Source organism: Dipodomys spectabilis, unplaced genomic scaffold (assembly GCF_019054845.1).
Source record: "Dipodomys spectabilis isolate Male_0828 unplaced genomic scaffold, ASM1905484v1 ptg000262l, whole genome shotgun sequence".
Taxonomy (NCBI): domain Eukaryota; kingdom Metazoa; phylum Chordata; class Mammalia; order Rodentia; family Heteromyidae; genus Dipodomys; species Dipodomys spectabilis.
In genome coordinates, this window is record NW_024870939.1 from 744,097 (window position 1) to 764,748 (window position 20,652).

Here is a 20,652-nt window from a genome sequence, read left to right on the forward strand (position 1 = left end):
TTTTCTTTTTAGGTCAGGTTTTGGTTTTTTGGAAAATAAAAAAAAAGTATAAATGTCTTTCTAAAACTGAAAAGACATATTCTGGATTTAATTTGGAGACTTATTTTCAGATAATATCAAGCTAATTGATTTTAGATTTTTTTTTTTTTTTAAAAGCATGTTGTGTGGGATTGGGAAGGTGGCTCAGTGGTAGAGTGCTTGCCTTGTATGCATGAGGCCCTGGGTTTGATTCCTCAGCACCACATAAGCAGAAAAAGCTGGAAGTGGTGCTGTGGCTCAAGTAGTAGAGTGCTAGCCTTGAGCTGAAGAGCTGAGGGACAGTGCCCAGGCCCAGAGTTCAGGCCCCACGACCAACACTGCCCTCCCCCCTCCAAAAAAAAGCATTTGTGTAATCACTGTTGCAATTTTCATCATTTACAGAGCAATATAAATTTTTCTAGAATAAATTGAGATAACTGAAAAATGTGACATTGCCATTGTATTACTTATTGACTGTTTCTGTGATATCAAGGTTGCTTTGAGTCTATTGTTGCTACTTCCTGGGGAAAAAAAGTTGGTTTGTAGTTTAATTATAATCATTTTTTTTACAGTTCTTAGTTTACATAATAGTATATGGCAGTAATTTAGGAAAGTTCTGAATAATCTACCTTAGAATTAAATTTCGATTCATGTATTTTTTTTTCTTTTTTTGCTTGAATTCTGGGTTTGAGTGCTGTCCCTCAGCTCTTCAGCTCAAGGCTAGCGCTCTACCACTTGAGCCACAGCACCACTTCTGGTTTTCTGGTGGTTTATTGGAAATAAGAGTCTCATGGACTTTCCTGCCCAGGCTGGCTTTGAACTGTGATCCTCAGATCTCAGCCTTCTGAGTAGCTAGGATTACAGGTGTTAGCCACCAGTGCCTGGCTCATGTGTTGTTCTTATTGTTCTATTTTATACCAATAGCAGGCAGTAAATAATAGGGCCTTGTATTTAGTTTAATTTTCATAAAATCTTGGTTGGTGAACAAACATTCAACCCTCTAAAAGATAAAATACTTGTAAGTAAGTACATACCGCATATAAAATGTCAAATGGTTAAAACTTCTTTGAAAACAAATCAAGTTCAGGAAAGAACAAGTATGATGGGTGAGGTGTGTGTGTGTATGTGTGTATTTTTAGAGTGGTTAACTATAGCCCCTCTGCAGAAGAGTTATTTGATGGACTTGAAGGTAATAAGAAATCAAGTTCTACAGATACATCACTGAAAAGAGGATTTTAGTAGAAAAGGAAAAGGACTTAGGGATCTATGTGATAATTAAAAAATTTCTAAGGATAATCAGTATGTATGGTCATGTGAACAATATTTTATCTTGGCTTAGGACATATTAGAGTGCTCAGTGGTATTTTTTAATATTTATATTATATCTAGTTGTACAAAGGGGTTACCATTCAGCAAGCCTATCTCCCAGCTCAACCTATCTCCTCAGTTTTCCTAATTAATTTTTTTTGTTATTATTTTGTGGTTTTTTGTTTGTTTGTTTTTCCAATCCTGGGGCTTGAACTCAGGGCCTGGGCACTGTCCCTGAGCTTCTTTTGCCCAAGATAGTACTCTACCACTTGAGCCACAGTGCCACTTCCGATTCTTTCTGCTTGTGTGGTACAGAGGACTTGAACTCAAGGCTTCATGCATGCTAGGCAAGCCCTGTCCCACTAAGCCACCGTCCCAGCCCAGTTTTCCTACTTTTGTAGGACATACTTTGAATTTTATGACTGCATTCTCCCTCCTTCTTCTCTTCATGTAAAGGTCCTTGGTTTCTTTCTTCCTTTTTTAAATTAGATCAATTTTTAAATTTTAAAATTTAAAAAGGTGAGGTACAGAGGGGTTACAGTTAACATCAGTCAACATAGTGTCTGGTACCATTGCTGCATTTGTTCACCTCTTGTCCCATCGTTTCTGTGCCCCCTTTACCTTCCCAAAGACAGATTAAAAATGAACAAAAAAGACAAAAGGGAAAGAAAACAAAAAACAACAAAGAAAAATTCCTCTTGTTTCCATTTTCTGGAATTCCTTTTGATAAATGCTATTTTATATAACCAGATGCTTATAGCTATTGCACCTTTGTGATCATCTCCTAAGAATATCCTCCTTTGGACTGTGTGAATGCCTGGAGGCCTATATAAGTTATTGTGTCCTAATATATTCATTTAAAATACCATCCAGTGTGTTTACTTGTAGATTTATAGACACATTCTAGTTACCACAAATAAGGGAAACCCACCTATGTTTCTTTGGATCTGGCTTCTTTGGATCTGGCTTACTTCACTTAACACAATTTTTTCCAAGTTTTTCCATTTCCTTATGAATGGTACAATATCATTCTTTCTGATGGATGAATAATATTCCATTGTGTCTATATACCACAATTTCTTGATCCATTTGTTCACAGAGGGGCAACTGGTTTGTTTCCATATCTTGGCTATGTAAACAGTGCTACAATAAACATGTTTGTGCTGGTAGCTTTATTGTGGTGGTGTTTGTGTTTTATTGGATAAATGCCCAGGAGTGGAAATGCAGGGTCATAGGGAAGCTTGATCTAAGGAACATTGTCTTATTATTTATTTTTTCAATTTATAATGTCCTATAGTTTTGTAGAAATTCACTCCTATACTGATTTTGTATGTGCTATATTTCATTAAAATTTTCTGAGAATACTCTAGCATCGAATTAGGTTGTCTGAACTATCTTCAGCCAATCTTGTACGCTTATGGATTTTTATATGCTTTTTCATTCCTGTGCATGGTTCTTGGTTTTGTTTTTCCTTAGTAACTTGGGAAGCAAATTAGCCAATATAGGTATATATTATAGATCTTCTATCAGACACCTGTTCTCTTAACAGATCTCTCATTTAGTGAAAGCCCATTACTGTTTACACATACTGTCGTCAATGGGACACTTAACTTCTTTAACTTCTAGTATACCATTAAGATTGAGACTAGATTTCCCATCAGATACTCTAGTAAAGGAAGCCTTTACTCTGTGGTGTTTTTTTTTGTTTGTTTGTTGTTTTGTGTGTCTGTGTGTGTCTGTGTCTGTAGGGCTTGAACTCTGGACCTGGGTGCTATCCCTCAGCTCTTTAGCTCAAGACAAGCTCAAGAGCTACTTCTGGTTTTCTGGTGGTTAGTTGGCTATAAGAGTCTCATGGACTTTCCTTTCTGGGCTGGCTCTAAACCATGATCCTCAAATCTCAGACTCTGGAGTAGCTAGCATTACAGAGTGAGCTGTGGACACCCAGCAGAACTAGAATCCTTTCTAGGAGCATTATTCTGCTTTTAATTTGAATCTTTCTGGAAACAAAGTTTTAATCCAGAGGACACATGATTCCACAAAAAAAGACCTCTTTAGTGTTTGCTATTTAATATTTATTTTACTTAATTTACTTTATTGTTATTATAAGAGTGATATACAGATGGATTACAATTATATGAGTTAGGTAATGAGTACTTTTCCTTTCCTACTGTGTCTTCTGTTCCCTCATTCTCTCCCTGTCTCCACCCACGAGTTGTATACTTCACTTTCATCAGTGTCCAGTGAGCTCCATTACTGTACTTTTCACCCCTTTTCCCTCAAGTTCTGTGCCCTCCCCACCCACCTTCCCAAAGATATGCACATGAATATGCCATACATAAGGTAGGGAAGACAGAATCATCAAAAATTTAAATTTAAGGGCTGGGAAGGTGGCTGAGTGGTAGAGCACTTGCCTTGCATGCAAGAGGCCCTGGGTTCGATTCCTCAGCTACATAAGCAAAAGAAAAAAGCCGGAAGTGGTGCTGTGGCTCAAGTGGTAGAGTGTTAGCCTTGAGCTGAAGAGCTGAGGGACAGTGCCCAGGCCTAGAGTTCAGGCCCCAGAACCGGACCCCTCCCCCTCCCCCTCCCTGCAAAAAAAAAAAGCCTTTTGTTATATCTTAGAGTTTGTTTCAGTATGTAAATTATTTTATATACATATCAAGAGGCACTTAGGCAGTGCACCTTTGTGTTTCTCTCTTGAGTATCCTCTTGGTCTCACTGTGTGTGTGTAAGTAGAATTCCTGTACAATTTGTCATATCCCAGTGCATTTTAGATGTAACTTCTGCATATCAGAGAAAACATGGACCATTTGTCTCTCTGAGCTTAGCTTACTTCACCTAACGTGATTTGTTCTTGTTCCATCCATTTCCTTGCAAATGAGATTATTCTTTCTAACAGCTATGTAAAATTCCACTGTGTATAAGGTACCACATTTTTTGGATCCACTCATCTATTGAGGGACATCTGGGCTGTTTCCATATCTCGGTTGTGCAACAACAAACATGGATGTGCAGGTGTCCTTATATCCTGGCTCATGATGTTTGGGGTAGATCCCCAGGAGTGGTATGACTGGGTTATAGGAAGGAAGGTAGATGGTTAGTTTTTTGAGGAACCTCCAGACTGCCGTCCAGAGTGGTTATACTAGTTTATATTCCCACCAACAGTGCAGTAGGGTTCCTTTTTTCCCACATCCCCTGCCAATGTTAATGTTGTTTAAATTCACACTTTTGGCCCATCTTACTGGAATGAGATGGAATCTGAGTTGTTTTGATTCACATTTTCTTATGCCTAAGCATTTCCTCATGTGTTTCTTTGCCTTTCTTACCTCTTCTAAGAAGTCTCTCCTTAGCTCCCTTGCTCATTTAATGATTGGTTTATTAGGTTTGGGAGGGATTAGTTTCTTGAGCTCCTTGTATATATTGGGTATTAGTTCTTTGTCTGATATATTGCTAGCAAAGATCTTTTTCCAGTGTCTTGGCTATCTTTCCAGTTTAGTAACTATATTCTTAGCTGTGCAGAAACTTCTTATTTTGATGTAGTCCCACTCTCAGGTCTCTCTCCTAACCTGGGACTCTATTCAAGAAGTTTCTGCCTGTGCCTACAGTTCTAATATTTCTCCTATGCTCTCTAGCAGTAGTTTCAAAGTTTTGGGACTGACATTGAGGTCTTTGATCCACATTGAATTGCTATTAGTGCATGATGACAAACAGAGATCCACTTTTAGTTTTCTGCATAAATATTTAATATTTCAAAGGGATTACTGTTCTAGATTACTTTTCTAATAGTAATATATGTTTGAGTTAAAGGGTTTTTTGTTGTTTGAAATGAAGTCTTGAGAATTGCCCAGGTGGTCACAAACTTATGTGCTCAGGGGATCTGCTTACCTAAATTTCCCAGGTAGCTAGGACTCTTTAGACTTAAAACCATACCCTGCTGAATAAGACATTTAAAAAAATCTTATCTTATAAATAGAAATCTTTTAAACATAATTCCACAAAGAACATATTGGTATTTCTTTTCAGGTTTGTTAGTTTTTATAAGCAAATGATGCTATTTCCAGACTTTTGAAGTATAAAACATTTCTTACTTATATCAATATAAGTAAACTCTTAATTGTTTTATCATTATTTATATAACACACTGTTAGCAGTCTGTAATGAGGAAAATTTTCTAGAACCTGGTAATTACATGGACATTGAAAACTAGCTTCTTTCATATTTTTTAAAGATGGTGGTCTTTTTTTCTTTTGCTTCTTTTTTTAAATTATATTTTCATTGAAAACCATAGAATTGAGGGGTTAAATATTGAAAATAGAGAAAAATAACCTCTAATAAAAATGTTAATTGTATTGCAGGCTCATTTTGAGAAAGACCCAGAACTAGGAAAAGAACGGTATGTTTTCTTAAGTTTGCTAACAATATTCAGTAGTTACTGAATTTTATTTCCACATTTTACAGTAATTGTTTTCATTGTAACAAAATATTCTTAACTTGTATTCATTTTGTCTACTATGAGTTTATTGTCTTTTTGGAGGGGTGTGGACAAGAAGGGTTCTTGTTTTCCTAGAGATTTTATTTGCTACTGTTTGCTTTTTTTATATATACTATTTAAGTATTTATGATCATTCAGTAAAAGTACATGAATAAACAGTTTGAATGAAAGGTGAATTTATTAGGTATAAAATCTTTTGCAAAGCCCCTTAAATAATTGAAATTCATAATCAATAGTATAAATTTTTGTTAGATTTTCCTATTCCAAAGGTTTAAAAGCAAAAGTAAATTTAAAATTTTTATTAAGCTAAAGCACAAATAGTTTTCAGTGTATATTTTGTTATAGGTTTAGAACAGCTGTGTGAAGAAAGAATATTTGTCCAAAAGTAATTTTTATATACTACTTTGTATTAGAGGATGAAACTGTCAGGCTGCTCAAACTTTTCACAAACTTGTTTGCCCTGCCCATACAGTACATCTTCTATTTAACACTTACTCATTCTGATAGTTACTACTTGTCTTCACCAATAACCACCTTTTACTGCTTTTCATTATGAATCATTGGTTTAGAATATTGCTTTCACTAATTGATCTCTGCTGCTTGTTAGTCTACATTGTAATATCATGTAAGTTTGAAATACCAGTTTGAATATGCTTAGAGATAAAAAGTATTTATTTGACGCACCAGCTTCAAGATGCCAGTAAACCAGAATGCCTTACAGGTTTTTCTTCTTCATAATGGATTTTTTTTTTTTTTCACAAAATCAGAGTATTCTAGATGACAAAGATGATTATGAGTACATTAAAATATTTGTTACTTGTAAGCAGTAGATGTGTTGTGTTAGCACTTTTTTTTTTTTGCCGGTTGTGGGGCTTAAACTGTGGGCCTGAGCACTGTCCCTGAGCTCTTCAGCTCAAGGCTAGTGCTCTATCACTTGAACCACAGTGCCATTTCTGGCTTTTTCTGCTTATGTGGTGCTGAGGATTCAAACCCAGCGCCTCATGCATGCAAGGCGAGCACTCTACCACTGAGCCACCTTCTTAGCCCCTTAGCACATTTTTTAAAATTGTACATTATCAAACTAATGATATATACATAGGAAATAATACCACTAACTGTTTTCTATGAAAATCCACAGGATGCTTAGAGCAATGCTACTTTAGAGACCTACAGTTTGGCAATAGTATCTGGCCAGAAAGTACATAGGTTCTCCCATTTTCTGTATTTTATTTGGCAGAGTCTTTTTTTAAAGTCTGTAAGAAAAGTTTGTAGCAATAGCACTTGGTCATAATTTCCTTTCATTGTTTAAATTTATTTTTCTTGTAAAAATCAGATTTATTCAACAAATTTGGGTAATTTAAAAATTCTAGAATTGATGACGTTTAAGTTCTCATTTTGCTACCAGTCTTTTCTGATCTCTATAACTTCACAAAAAGTGACATTTCTTTTGGAGTAAAATGATACCAAGAAAATACCAATATTTATTCGTTATGAGTATGACCCTTCATTTATAATTAATGTAAACTATGTGCAGAGATTTCTATTTAGAGAAAATCTTGCATTCATAATTTAACAATAACCTACATTGTATCTCTCCTTCCCCCCCTTATAATTAAAAAGTACTGTTTCTATGAGATCTCAGCCTCCTGAGTAGCAAGGAGTACAGTACCAACAGGGCTTGAGCACTGTCCCTGAGCTCTTTTGCTCAAGACTTGTGCTTTAGCACTTTGAGCCACAATTCCACTGAATAATAACATTTTAATTTACAAACTTTCAATATAGTACCAGGAAGACTCTTGATATATCCTTGAGCCAGATCAAAAAGATTTCCATAATTTTTCCCCCAACATCATAGATGTTCTTTTAGGGTTAATATACAATTTGATAAGAAGGTAGGAATATGCTTTTCTATTGGAAATGAGTCTTGGAATTTAAAAATAAAAGCTGTAATTTGAAAAATAGCCATTTAACTACTGAAAATGTTACTGCACAATTGTTTCTTGGTCATAGTTCTTCTTGGCCACAAATTTTATTGTAGTTTCAAGAATTTGGAACACTTACAAAACCTTCGGGAGCCCTGTGCCACTTGTAATCCTAGCTACTCATGAGATTGGAGATTGCAATTTGAGGTCACAACAGGCATAAAAATTAGAGAAATCTCTTCTCAATACATAGTTGACTGCAATGACACATACCTGTCATCCACAGGGTACATGGAAAGTTGAGATTAGAAGGATCACAATATAATTTTAATTAAAAAGTACCAGGTATCCTGGGCAGAAATATTTATGAGACTGCCATTTTTGTGGAGGAAGCTGGAAGCAGTATCCAGCACACATCTGTTTTCCCAGCAATACTGGAAAGCCCAAAAAGTAGCTAGATTAAGATTGAACACTGAACCCTGAGTGGAAATGAGACCTATCCTTAAAATAACCAGTGAAACATAAGGATAAAACATGGTTCTAGAGTATCTCACCAATTTAGCATGTAAGCCTGAGGTTCTGAGTTCAAATCACAGTACTTTACAGGCAAAAATCAGCTTTTGGTATTTTCCATATAAAAGATGTAAATTATTTCAAATTAAAGCATTTTCAGCATACAAAGTATAGCTCACATAGTAAGTAGAATGCATATTATTACTTAGATTCTCTTACTATTCAGCTTAAACTCCATGAACTTACTGCCATCACAATTTTTATATAGTAGGTGTTTCTCCAATGTGGTAGAGAAATAGAAGCCTTCACTTCATTAGCCTTGGGGGAGAACCAGTTTATTGGCTCAAATAACTAGACTGATATAGTACCACATTTACCAAAGTTTCTGAAATATAATTAACATCTCTGTACAGAGGTATATATCATCTTGTAGTGTTAACCAAAAGATACATAGACATCCTTTGGGAAGCATGTTAAAGAGATAGCCCATTCTCTCTTTCCTTGAAACAGTGAGGGAAATGTCAATATTTTTTACTTTGAGATATTGATACGGTACAGTCACTTCAGTTATCTTCCTCCAACCTGCTTCTAACTTTGTGTGAATGTACTTATTAAACTTACATTGATAATCTACTGAACATTGTCTTCAGAAGCTATTATTTTCTATGATAACCCCTTATCCGTGGAACATTAATATCAAAGCAATTGTGTTTGTAGTAAGGTAATTCTATTAGTTTCACTTCTAACTTTAAAATCTCCAGGGCTAGGAAGTGGCGCTGTAGCTCAAGTGGTAGAGCACTCGCTTTGAGCTGAAGAGCTGAGGGAGGCCCAGAGTTTAGCCCCATGACCGACAAAAAAAAAAAAAAATCTCTAGGGCTGGGAAGGTGGCTCAGTGGTAGAGTGCTTGCCTTGCATGCATGGGGCCCTGGGTTCCATTCCTCAGCACTACATAAGCAAAAAGAAAAAAGCTGGAAGTGGCGCTGTGGCTCAAGTGATAGAGCGCTAGCCTTGAGCTGAAGAGCTGAAGGACAGTGCCCAGGCCCAGAGTTCAGGCCCCATAGCTGGACCCCCAAAAAAAATCTCCAGTAGTCATTTTGATAGTTTTAAAGAAAACTGTCGATTAAAGCATCATTAATAAATACAGTTCTTAAGAAACTAAAAATAAATCTGTCTTCTATCATAAAAAGGAAAGTGATGTGGTTGAATGTGGCATTTTCTCCTTACTAGTTTCTTTTTATATTCTTTTTATATAAAGTTCACATACAATATTTTAAATTTCAATGCATGGTTTTATTGTAGAATAGTAAATATTTGAAATTTTTCAATAGCTATTGTTTGGATGAATTGAGAAATCTTCAGTGAAATGGAAGGTCTTTTAAATTTTTACATTGTTGACATATTTACATCAGAATATCTTAAGCAATTTAGTGCTGATTGGGAAATCTATTTCCCAGTGCTTATTACTTATACATTAGGAGGTCTTTACCATTAGCATTAGTAGAGTTATTTATAAAGATTGAATTCTCATTATGGTTTGTTTGTTTTTAAATACTTTTAGCCTTGACTTGAAAAATAGTCCGGTTGGCCAGAGTGATGTGCAAACAGTATCTGCTAGTCCCTCTGTTAAACTTAATGAGGTTGAAGAAGAAACTTCTTCCAGTATTCAAACGGAAACTTTGGGACAACAGGAAGAAGTGGTTAAGGAAGAACCTGAAAAGGCACTGTGTGACTTTGACTTTGCTCTTGAAAAATTGGAAATTGAAACTCAAGGAGAGCTCAACATAGAAATTCCTCTTGTAGCATCCACTCCAGCCAGTATTGAATTATTCACTGAAAATATAGAAGAGTCTGCTTTAAATCAGCAAGTATGTAACAATGACTTTGAGAAGCAAGAAGCAGACATTACAAATCCTGAAACAGAATTGTCAGTATCTGAAAACAAATCTATAGAAGATAAAAACATCCAGAGAATTCTTGAGGAATCTTCATCTGCAGCAGAAGGGGGGTTTTTTGGAATTACACAGGCTGTGGTAGAAGATACAGCTGAAGTGAACAAACCTGAAATGGTTTCAGACGTAGTAAAATCTACAATTTCAATGCCAGGAATTTGTACTGAGGAAGAGAAGGTAGTGAGTAAAAAGGGTACTTCTGAAAAAAGTAACGTGGATGAAAAGGAGGCGAATGAATTTAAAGACAAGGAAACCAGAGTGGATATGCAGATAGGCTCAGAGAAAGCTGGAAAGAATGAAGCTAGGATGGTTGCAGAAAAATTGGAAAAAATTATGGCAGCAACGAAAGAAAAGCCTGAAGAAAATGCTCTGATCAAAGCATGCCCAAATAAAGGAGTGGGTCAGACCAATAAGCCTGATGAAACTGGTAAAACTAGTATGCTGACTGTATCAAATGTATCTAGCACTAAATCAACCATCAAGGCTGCAACTATGATCTGCTCTAGGGCAAAAACTACAACAACTGAAAATCAGAAAAGTTTAATAAAATCTGTGTTCAGAGGTCAAATAAATGCTGAAAAGAAACTTTCACCAAAGGAATTTGGTCTATTTAAAAGTGCCAGATCATGCTTGGTAGAAAACAGCAGTAAATTTAAACCTACTCAGAGTGATGTTACCATAGGAGGTGGTGGAAGGATCTCAGCACTGCAAAGCAAGGATTCTAAACTGGATTTCAAGGACATAATAATGCAGTTTCAGGAAACAGAGGGTAGACCTTCTGTCATGAAAGGAGATGACAGCAATAATAAGGTGAGGAGAAAAGAGGATGCCTTTAAAGTGGTTCTGTCATGCTTAGCTCTGTTGCCATAGCTGTGGAATAGGTATATACCAACTTCCATATCTCCTTCTTAAACTTTCATAACTGTTTCTTAAACAGTCTATTGACTTAAACCATTAGACATTGGGAGTATCATGCTCAGAGTTTATATTAATTAGTTTTGGAAGTGGCGTTGTGGCTCAAGAGGTAGAGCGTGCTCTTCTTGAGCTGAAGAGCACAGGGACAGCGCCCAAGCCCAGAGTTCAAGCCCCACGACCGACCAAAAAAAAATAAAAAATAGGCAAATTAATTGATTTGGAAACACTACTTGATCGGAAATGTAACTGTAGATCAAAGGTAAAATTTGGTTGGAAATAAAATTGTGGTTAAAACCTTTAGCACTTTTAAGTTGAACCTTCCTTTATTAATTATTAGTTAGTTCACTGATGTCCCAAGTAAAGCATTGTGGGTATAGGGAAAGAAAGATCTGTAAACTGTAACTTAACTGCAACTTTTAGATTACTTGTACTCTTAAATGATTATTGGCTTCATTTTGTATATTTGTACAATAATAGTTTTATATATGCTCTGTCAATATTCTCTTTCTCTGAATATTGATAGCATGATTGTAAATTCTGTTTTTCTGTATTTCTTACTTAATATTTTAGGCCTTCGCTGGGCAAAACACTAAGAATTCTAAAAGCACTACTGGTAGAAGTTCCAAATTTAAAGAGGTAAAAAATAATCAACCCATCATTTCCATCCTCTCATAGCAGAGCTCATTTCTCTTGTATACCCATGTGTCACATCATAGTTAATGCATATGTTTAGAGAGTGAATGATACAAAGGGATAGAAATGGAGTGTTTCATATTGACACTAGCACTAATTGCACCACTGATTCATTTATTTTATCTTTAAGTAGGCTTAAACTTTATTATAATATTTACTAGTAATTGAGTATTGATAGCATACTAACTAGGAACCTTGCACAGATTTTATTTTCTTTAATGTAGGTACCTTTTTTCATATTATGGATAGTTGTTTTTAAACAGTTATATTAGCTTATAATAAGACTTAGTAATAATTTCTTCAGATAACTTTCTCAAATTTTAAGCTATATCTTATTGTATAAGTTAAAATATGTATTATCAATCAATGATTAATTATACAATCTAGGTAGCAATTTACTTTCTAGAAGTCCAGTGAAACTCTGGAATATTTGTTAGATATTTAACATGAAACAGTAAATTTATATTGTTTTGACCAGGGCTTGCTTTATATTTTTGTACCAATACAGTTCAAAATATTTGGGAAATGATTATAATCTTGTTAATATAGAAATAGAATTTGATTGTGAATACCTGTGGTATTTACATTGAAGCATAACTAATTTGTAGAACTTTCAAACATAATTTTAGTCCTTAGGAAACTACTTTGCAGTGTAGTTCACAGAAAAATGATCCACATGCACATTTATTTTGACTATTTAGAACCTATCCAATGGTCGGTAGTTGTTCACAACACTGTTGATTTTTAATTCCAACAGGAAATACTATTTTCATTTAATTTGGACGAATATGTTACTGTAGATGAAGTTATAGAAGAAGCGAATCCTTCTCAAGCCAAGCAAAATCCTTTAAAAGGACAAAGGAAAGAAACTCTCAAAACTACTCCTTCCTCTGAACTTAACTTAAAAAAGAAAAAAGGAAAACCTTCTATTTCTCCCAATGTTGAGGGAGGCTTATCTTTTGTAACATTGGATGAGATTGGGGAAGAGGAAGATGCAGCTGCACAAGCACTAGTCACTGTAGATGAAGTAACTGATGAAGAACTAAACATGGAAGAAATGGTAAAACATTCAAATTCACTTCTTACATTAGATGAATTAGTTGATCAAGATGATTGTGTTTCCCACAATGAATCTAAAGATGTTACTGTTCTGTCAGTGGCTGAAGAGCGAGATCTTCTTAAACAGGAACACTTGGTAACTGTGGATGAAATTGGAGAAGTAGAAGAGCTACCTTTAAATGAATCAGCAGACATAACTTTTGGTACTTCAAATACTAAAGGAGATGAAAGAAGTGCTGTAAGGGATTCCATTGGGTTCATTTCTTCTCAGATGCCTGAAGATCCTTGTGCTTTAGTTACTGTAGATGAAATACAGGATGATGGCAGTGATTTGCATTTAGTGACTTTGGATGAAGTAACTGAAGAGGATGAAGACTCATTAGCCGATTTTAACAACCTTAAAGAAGAGCTCAATTTTGTTACTGTAGATGAAATTGGAGAAGAAGAAGAAGGAGACCATGATTCAAAAGTTGAGTTAGCACAGAGCAAAAATGACTGTTCTACAGATAAAAAAGGAGAAAGAAAGAAGAGAGTTGCCAGCACAAAGAAGACAAAACTTGAAGCCTTGTCCCAAATGGGTCCAGTAAATGAGAATGTGATAGAAGAAGATCCGAAAACTATGAATGAAAGACACTTAGCAGGTAGAAAATTGAAAATGGTAGTTTTCCTATTTTATGAGAGTATTACATTTAAAGTTAATTTGAAAATATATATTGAAGCATTAGCAGTAATTTCACTCGTCAAAATTTCTTAAACTTTCTAGGTGCCTGGCTTACACCTGTAATTCTAGTTACTCAGAGGCTGAGCTCTGAGAATCATGGTGTGAGACCCAAAAGCCAGAAAAGGAGCTGTGGCTCAAGTGATAGAGCACTAGCCTTTAGCAAAAAAGGTCAGGGACAGCACCAGGTCCTGAGTTCAAGCCCCAGGATGCTTGCTCTCTCTCTCTCTCTCTCTCTCTCTCTCTCTCTCTCTCTCTCTCTCTCTCTCTCTCTCCCCCCCTCCCCCTCCTTCTCCCTCTCCCTCTCCCTCCTTCTCCCTCTCCCTCTCCCTCTCCCTCCCTCTCCCTCTCTCTCTCTCTCTCCCTCTCACACACACACACACACACACACAAAATTCTTAAGCCAATAAATGGACAGGTATAGCCAGTGTTTTGCACCAAAATGTGTGTAATAGTTTCACAAGTTTCTCTTAGTTACCAGGTAAAAGTTGTTCCAAGTTATTCCTCAAGAAAAGATGACAAAGCCAAGAAGACTAACAGAATTAGAATTGAAATAAAAATGATATATTTGCCGAGTACTAGTGGCTCCTACCTATAATCCTAGCCACTTAGGAGGCTGAGATCAGAGGATTGTGGTTCAAAGCCATCCTGAGCAGGAAAGCTTTTCATACTCTTAGCTCCAATGAACTATTCAGAAAAGGCTGGAACTAGCTCTATGGCTCAAGTGGTAGAGCTCTAGCCTTGAATAGGGAGATTTAGGGACAGAGCCTCCTCGGCCCTGAGTTCTAGTCCCAGGACCAGCAAAAAAAAAAAAATTGTATATTTGTATTGTGGAGAAAACAGCTTTTTAGAGAGAGTATGGTCATACCCTGCTACATCCCAATTTTTGCTTAAACTTAGGAATTACAGTAGGTGCTATTTTTGGGGGATCCGGTCATGGGCCTGAACTCTGGGCCTGAGCACTGTCCCTCAGCTCTTCAGCTCAAGGCTAGCGCTCTACCACTTGAACCACAGTGCCACTTCCGGCTTTTTTCTTTTTTTTGCTTATGTGGTGCTGAGGAATCGAACCCAGGGCCTCAGACATGCAAGGCAAGCGCTCTACCACTGAGCCACCTTCCCAGCCCCAATAGGTGCTATTTTTATTTAAAGTAATATTTTCATAGAATAGAATAATAGAGTAAGCACTCTGAAAAATTTGAGCCAACTAAGAATGAAATATTAGTATAAATAAATTATTAACCTTCTGGGACAAATTTTAAAAAAGGACAAAATGATCAGTGTACAATAAATAAGAAAGATACATAGAAAGTTTTGACTTAATTGAATATTTTTAATAGAATTCTTTTTAGAAATAGGTTTACCTACCTGACAGTGATACACACCTATAATCCCAAGACTGGAAGGTAGAAACAGGAGGATTGTGAGTTCAAGGCCACCCTTGGCTACATGGGGGAGACTGTCTCTAAAACATACACACAGAATCTTCTTCCCAAATTTGGATATTGTTATTTAGTTAATTTAATATGCTTTATTTTAAATGCCAGATCAATAAATTAGACTTTCTCTTTAAAGCTAAAACAACAATGAAGAGAGTTAGAATTGGAAAGGCACAGCCCTCACAAAAAGTTGCTGTGGCAGAACCAGCAAAGGCTGAAGAGGTCATCCAGATTAGTGAAGGTAAAGAGGATTCTTGGGGTGGGAAGAGAATTAAATATTATGGAATGGTGGTAAAGGTTTCAAAGGTTACAATAGGAAAATTGAGCAAGTGTGAGAAAAAAGGCTTGTACTTATTAAATCCAGATAAAATTTTTATTTTCATAATTGAGATATTGGACGTGGGTGCTAAGACATAAAGATATTCTGGTCCTGTTGCTGTATCACATCTAAAATATTTATTAGCTAGCTTAATTATTTGTGACATTATGTCACAAATTTGTGTCATAGCATCCATCTGATATTATTGGTAGTAAAACGTTAAAAATAGGTAAAAGAAAAGTGCACAGTTTTTATTCTCAAGTTTATTGATTCTGAGAGGTGAGGGAAAAAAAATGAACTGCCCAGTGTGTTTTAAACAGCACTGCCCTGTAAGGGAGTAATTTTTCACCATTCTCTTAGTAACACCCATCTTGTCTAAGGAAAAGCAATCAACTATGATTGTTTGAATCAATTCTAAGAAGCTCTTTGAATCCAGCAGAGGTTAGGCTCTCAGTCTGAGGACTCCCTTTTTGGTTTCCTAACAAAGAATACTCCTTGATCTGCTGACTTGAATTTTACGTTTTCCAGTTCCTTGCACATATAACCCAGTTCTAGTTTTCTTACTAGGAAAACCTCTTAACCTTAGAATCCCCCTTAATGCCAAGAAATACATCTGGAACTGTGTATTTTTGCACCTTGGTTTCTCAAATTGACCTGGCTACAGTTTACTTTCCTGGACTTTAATATTTGTAATTTCATTGTGACTTTTATCTTAAGCTATCCCATTTAAGCTGTGTTTTTTGGGTTGGAAGATTGTCAGAACAGAATATCAGAATTACGTTTTGCTGTGTCCTTTTCCCCTAATCAACCTAGTGGCTTTCATATACATGTTAACTGCTGGTAACTATAGAAACTTGACTTGTTACCTTTAAATTCTTTCTGAAACTATATACATATATAAAATTTTGTTTAGCCCTATAATCCTAAGTCTTTTAGTCTTAAATTAATTTTTGAAGATAAGGATTATCCAATATAACTGTATAAAATTTGTAAATTAATTTTCAAATAATTTTTTTTCCCTGAAAAAAAATTTAATGACTAGTTAATAAAGAATCTGAATTAAAGGATTCAGAACCAGATCAAAAACGCAGGAAGATTGAAGATGACAAATCAGTGGCACCTGATGTCCCTGAAGGTAAAGTAAAAAAGATGTTTTTTCTTATCTTTGTGAAATAAAAAATTAGCACAATAGTACGTTGTTTATGTAAATAAATAATTGAGTAACCTTGCTTGCCATTTTACAGATAGCTTGTTTTTTTTTGCAATCTGGCAAAGTTATTTTTATTGTGTTCAAAATGTAGGATAAATCTCCTTTTTTTGTTTTTATTACTTTCATTGGTGTTCGGGTGAGAATTGAGTTAAACTTGCTTAATCAGAAACCCCTGAACATGCTAAAAGCTTAGATAACAAACTTTTTATGCCATTTAACATGAACAGAGGGGAACCTTATTCATTTATACATCATAGTCTGAATGTTCATAAGTCTAAAATAAGAATATTGTCAGACTTTTATCCAGTGATTTGCTAGTTTGAAGGATAATCAAGACAGTTCTTCATTATTTGAAGATTCTCCGTGGAAAATCTATTCAGCTTGCAGTATAGCAGTGCAGTGGCATTTTTTTCTTTTCTTGGAGACTTTGAAATATTATTAGAATTTTAAGTTGTTTTATGACATGTTAGTATTGTGATCCCAGCATGTGTTGTATTTACTTAACAAGTTTGTCCTGTTTTGAAAATTGGTTTATATAATCTTTGCTAAACTGTTGTTTTCCTTTCTCTTTTCTTTCTCGTCTTGTCTCCTAGACTTAGATTTTCTTGTACCTAAGGCTGGATTCTTTTGTCCAATTTGCTCCCTCTTCTACTCAGGTGAAAAAGCAATGACAAATCACTGTAAGAGTATACGTCATAAGCAAAATACAGAGGTAATTTTTAAAATGTTTTTTAATCAGAAAATTATTCAGGTGCTATTATTTTGTAGCTGAATTATTTATCAGCCAAAAGTGCCTATTTTTCCTTTTGTAAATCTAAGGTCTTATTTTGTCCTTTACTTGCTAATAATTTCTAGCCTTTACACCTTTCCTTTAACAGTAACTTATGCCAGAGTAGCTCATTATAGATCAGTAGTTTCATATTTCACTCCATTAGACTAATAATATGTGTTAAACTGCTTATCTTGCTGACCTGTTACGAAGTCATCTGTTTGTTAGCATATTAAAAAAACTCTGCTTATTTATTTCCCTAAACTGACTTAATCAGAAAATCTTTGTTTATAGGTTTAGAATGTTTTGCTCTAGAGAATTATGAGTGGTTGTGGTTGAAACAATGGTTCTAATTCTTGAATATCTAAGGATTGCTTTATTTATCCTCTGTATTGAATTTGAAGGATACAGACACTTAACCTTTATTGAACTATTATGCACTAAAAGCTTATTTATCCCCAAATCCACTTTAACAGTTATGTGTTACCATTCCAGTTTTAAAGTTGATGACACAGACTTAAGGTTAGGTTTCTAAACTCAAGATCACATGGTTCATTAGTATCTGAACCCAGTTTTAATTTGTACTAGGCCTAATCCCATCCACATTTTGCTATGCTTTCTGTGTCTTTAACCTGGTTGATCATGTCTTGTTTTTCCATGTACAGTCTTCCAGCAGCTTTATGTGGCATTTGGAATTATCTTTAAACTGATATGATTCAGTTTTGCTTCTCTAAACTTCATTTCTTTTTAACGTCAGCTTTTCCAGTTCTTTGTTCTAGAGTCTCCATCCTGCTTTTCCATCTCTATATGTGCCTTTGCCACCTCCTTCCCACAACCCTATTTGTACGACCAATTCTTCATCTTTTTCTTCTCAACTCAGATATTAACTTCTCAGAAGTGGCTGTAAAAAGAACCTAGCAGTCGGGATATAGCTCAATGACAAAGCACTTGCCTAGCAAATGCAATGTCCTGGGTTCAAAAAAAAAGAAATAAATGACACACAAAAAAATACAGTTAAAAAATGGCCAAGCATCAATGGCTCACACCTGTAATCCTAGCTACTCAGGAGGCTGAGATCTGAGGATCACCATTAAAAGCCAGCCCTGGCAGCAAAGTCTATGAGATTTTTTTTTTTTTTAGTCCGGTCATGGGGCCTAAAGTCTGGGTCTGGGCGCTGTCCCTCAACTCTTCAGCTCAAGGCTAGCGCTCTACCACTTGAGCCACAGCACCACTTCCGGCTTTTTTCTTTTTGCTTACTGTGGTGCTGAGGAATGGAACCCAGGGCCTCATGCATGCAAGGCAAGCGCTCTACCACTGAGCCACCTTCCCAGCCTGTCTATGAGATTCTTATCTCCAGCTAACCACCAGAAAACTGAAGGTAGTGCTGTGGCATTAGGCTGAAGAGCTGAGGGACAGTGCCAGGCCCAGAGTTCAAGCCCCACGACCAACCAAGAAGGAAAAAGAAGGGCCTAACTCTTATGTTACAACCTCAAAGAGGTCAACCCAACTTTAGAGCCTATATTTAAGTTGTATTTTTTGTGGTGCTACATGCTACAAAGTTTACTCAGGACCCCATACATAATAGGAAAGGACTCTATTTCTGAGCTATACTGTAGCTCAATTCTTTGGTGGTAGTGATTATAATTTTAGAAGTGTTTGCTACTGCCTATCCAAAATTACCTTGTTTATTTTTCTCTTTTCTCACTAAGTATAAGCTCCATGGTTATAAAATATCTATCTGGTTTCCTATTGAATCCTTAAGGTGGATTCAGTGATAAGTTGATAGAATATGACGTGATACACTAACCAAAATTTTTGATGTATCATAAAGTATCGGAAAGCTGATGAATGAAAGGAAGGAATGTTAATAAAAGGCACTGTATTTCTAATATTTTGTGTTTTGGGATCAGGCTCTTTTAAATTATAAATATAACGTATTGAGTTTGCATATATATAGTAAAACAACATCTAATAAGTTTTTCATGTTGCTTATTGCTTTTAACAGAAGTTCATGGCCAAGCAAAGAAAGGAAAAGGAACAGAATGAGGCTGAAGAAAGAAGTTCTAGGTGACTGAAGGAAAGAAAGAATTCATTAGTAATTCCTATAGGGTCCAGTTAATTTGTGTATTTTTGTTATCACTTACTTTGTAATCTTTGTTTCAGAACAAGTAGTCATGTTGTACAAATTTCTGATTGACCTTGATGTAGAAAGACTGATGGGTAAAAGTATGATGGGTTTGATTTTTATATCAAATCATCAGGTATGGAAAAATATCTTTGTAGAAGTGTTAAAATAAATGTTTCTACGGTATATTTAAAATACTTCGTTTTTGTGGTTGATATATTAATGACTTCATTGCCTCTGATTGCTACAACCCTTGGAATTTAGACAATTTGAGAATTCTTCATGTATTTATTACTCAAAGTCATGACATTTCAGTCATTCATTTCTAAAGATCAGAGGTTTCTTAAAATACTCAGTTTTTCTGGGTAAAATCAGATTATGTTTAGTTGGTCCAGGTAAGTTTTAATAAAACATTGCTTGACTTTCAAGTGTGTTTGGAAGATGGGATTTTGGGATTGTGATGGTTTTTGTTTTCTGCTTCTGTCAACCCTGTATTTTTACTAGGGTCTATTCAAAGTAGCATTTGCAAAGTACAGTATTTGCTTGAATTTATTTCCTGTTAACTATCAGAAAGGCTTTTTTCTTAACATGATCTGTAGTTCCATCCATTTTCCAGCAAATAACATAATTATTTCATATTTTTTGGTTGAACAATAATACTACATTGTATATGTATACTACATTTTATTTATTGACTAATGGGCATCTAGGCTAATTTCATATTTGGGCTATTTTGTTTTTGTTTTTGTTTTTTTTGGGTCCGGTCATGGGGCCTGAACCCTGGGCCTGGGCGCTATCCCTCAGCTCTTCAGCTCAAGGCTAGCACTCTACCACTTGAGCCACAGCGTCACTTCCGGCTTTTTTCTTCTTGCTTATGTGGTGCTAAGGAATCAAACCCAGGGCCTCAAGCATGCAAGGCAAGCACGCTACCACTGAGCCATCTTCCCAGCCCTATTTGGGTTATTTTGAATAGTGAGTGTGCAGGTACTTTGACTTTGTTTGTTGACTTACAATACTTTGGATGTAATCTCCACAAGTACTATAGCAGAACTGTTTAATACTTCTATTTTTAGCTGTTAATCTCCATGATGATTTCCATAGTGGCTAGACTAATTTTACATTCCCACCAGTGTATAAGGGTCTCTCTTTTTCCCTTCAACCAGAATTTTTTGTTTTCTCATTGTTTTTTTTTTTTTTTCTTTTTTTGGG

General features: G+C 35.6%; 1 protein-coding gene across 2 annotated transcripts in view; it reads left to right on the forward strand.

Moving 5' to 3' along the window:
• Znf638 (zinc finger protein 638) overlaps window positions 1-19,640 on the forward strand; it is a 78,110-nt gene extending 58,470 nt beyond the window's left edge. The window contains exons 21-28 of one of the 2 annotated variants that reach the window (XM_042699800.1): window positions 5,679-5,716; window positions 9,809-11,009; window positions 11,685-11,750; window positions 12,565-13,507; window positions 15,157-15,261; window positions 16,382-16,474; window positions 17,143-17,261; window positions 19,324-19,640. In XM_042699800.1, coding sequence (XP_042555734.1) covers window positions 5,679-5,716; window positions 9,809-11,009; window positions 11,685-11,750; window positions 12,565-13,507; window positions 15,157-15,261; window positions 16,382-16,474; window positions 17,143-17,261; window positions 19,324-19,389 — 2,631 coding nt within the window. In that variant the 3' untranslated portion in view covers window positions 19,390-19,640. The remainder of the gene's footprint in view (window positions 1-5,678; window positions 5,717-9,808; window positions 11,010-11,684; window positions 11,751-12,564; window positions 13,508-15,156; window positions 15,262-16,381; window positions 16,475-17,142; window positions 17,262-19,323) is intronic. The other variant, XM_042699801.1, reaches the window with a different exon arrangement.
• Window positions 19,641-20,652: the final 1,012 nt, after the last annotated feature.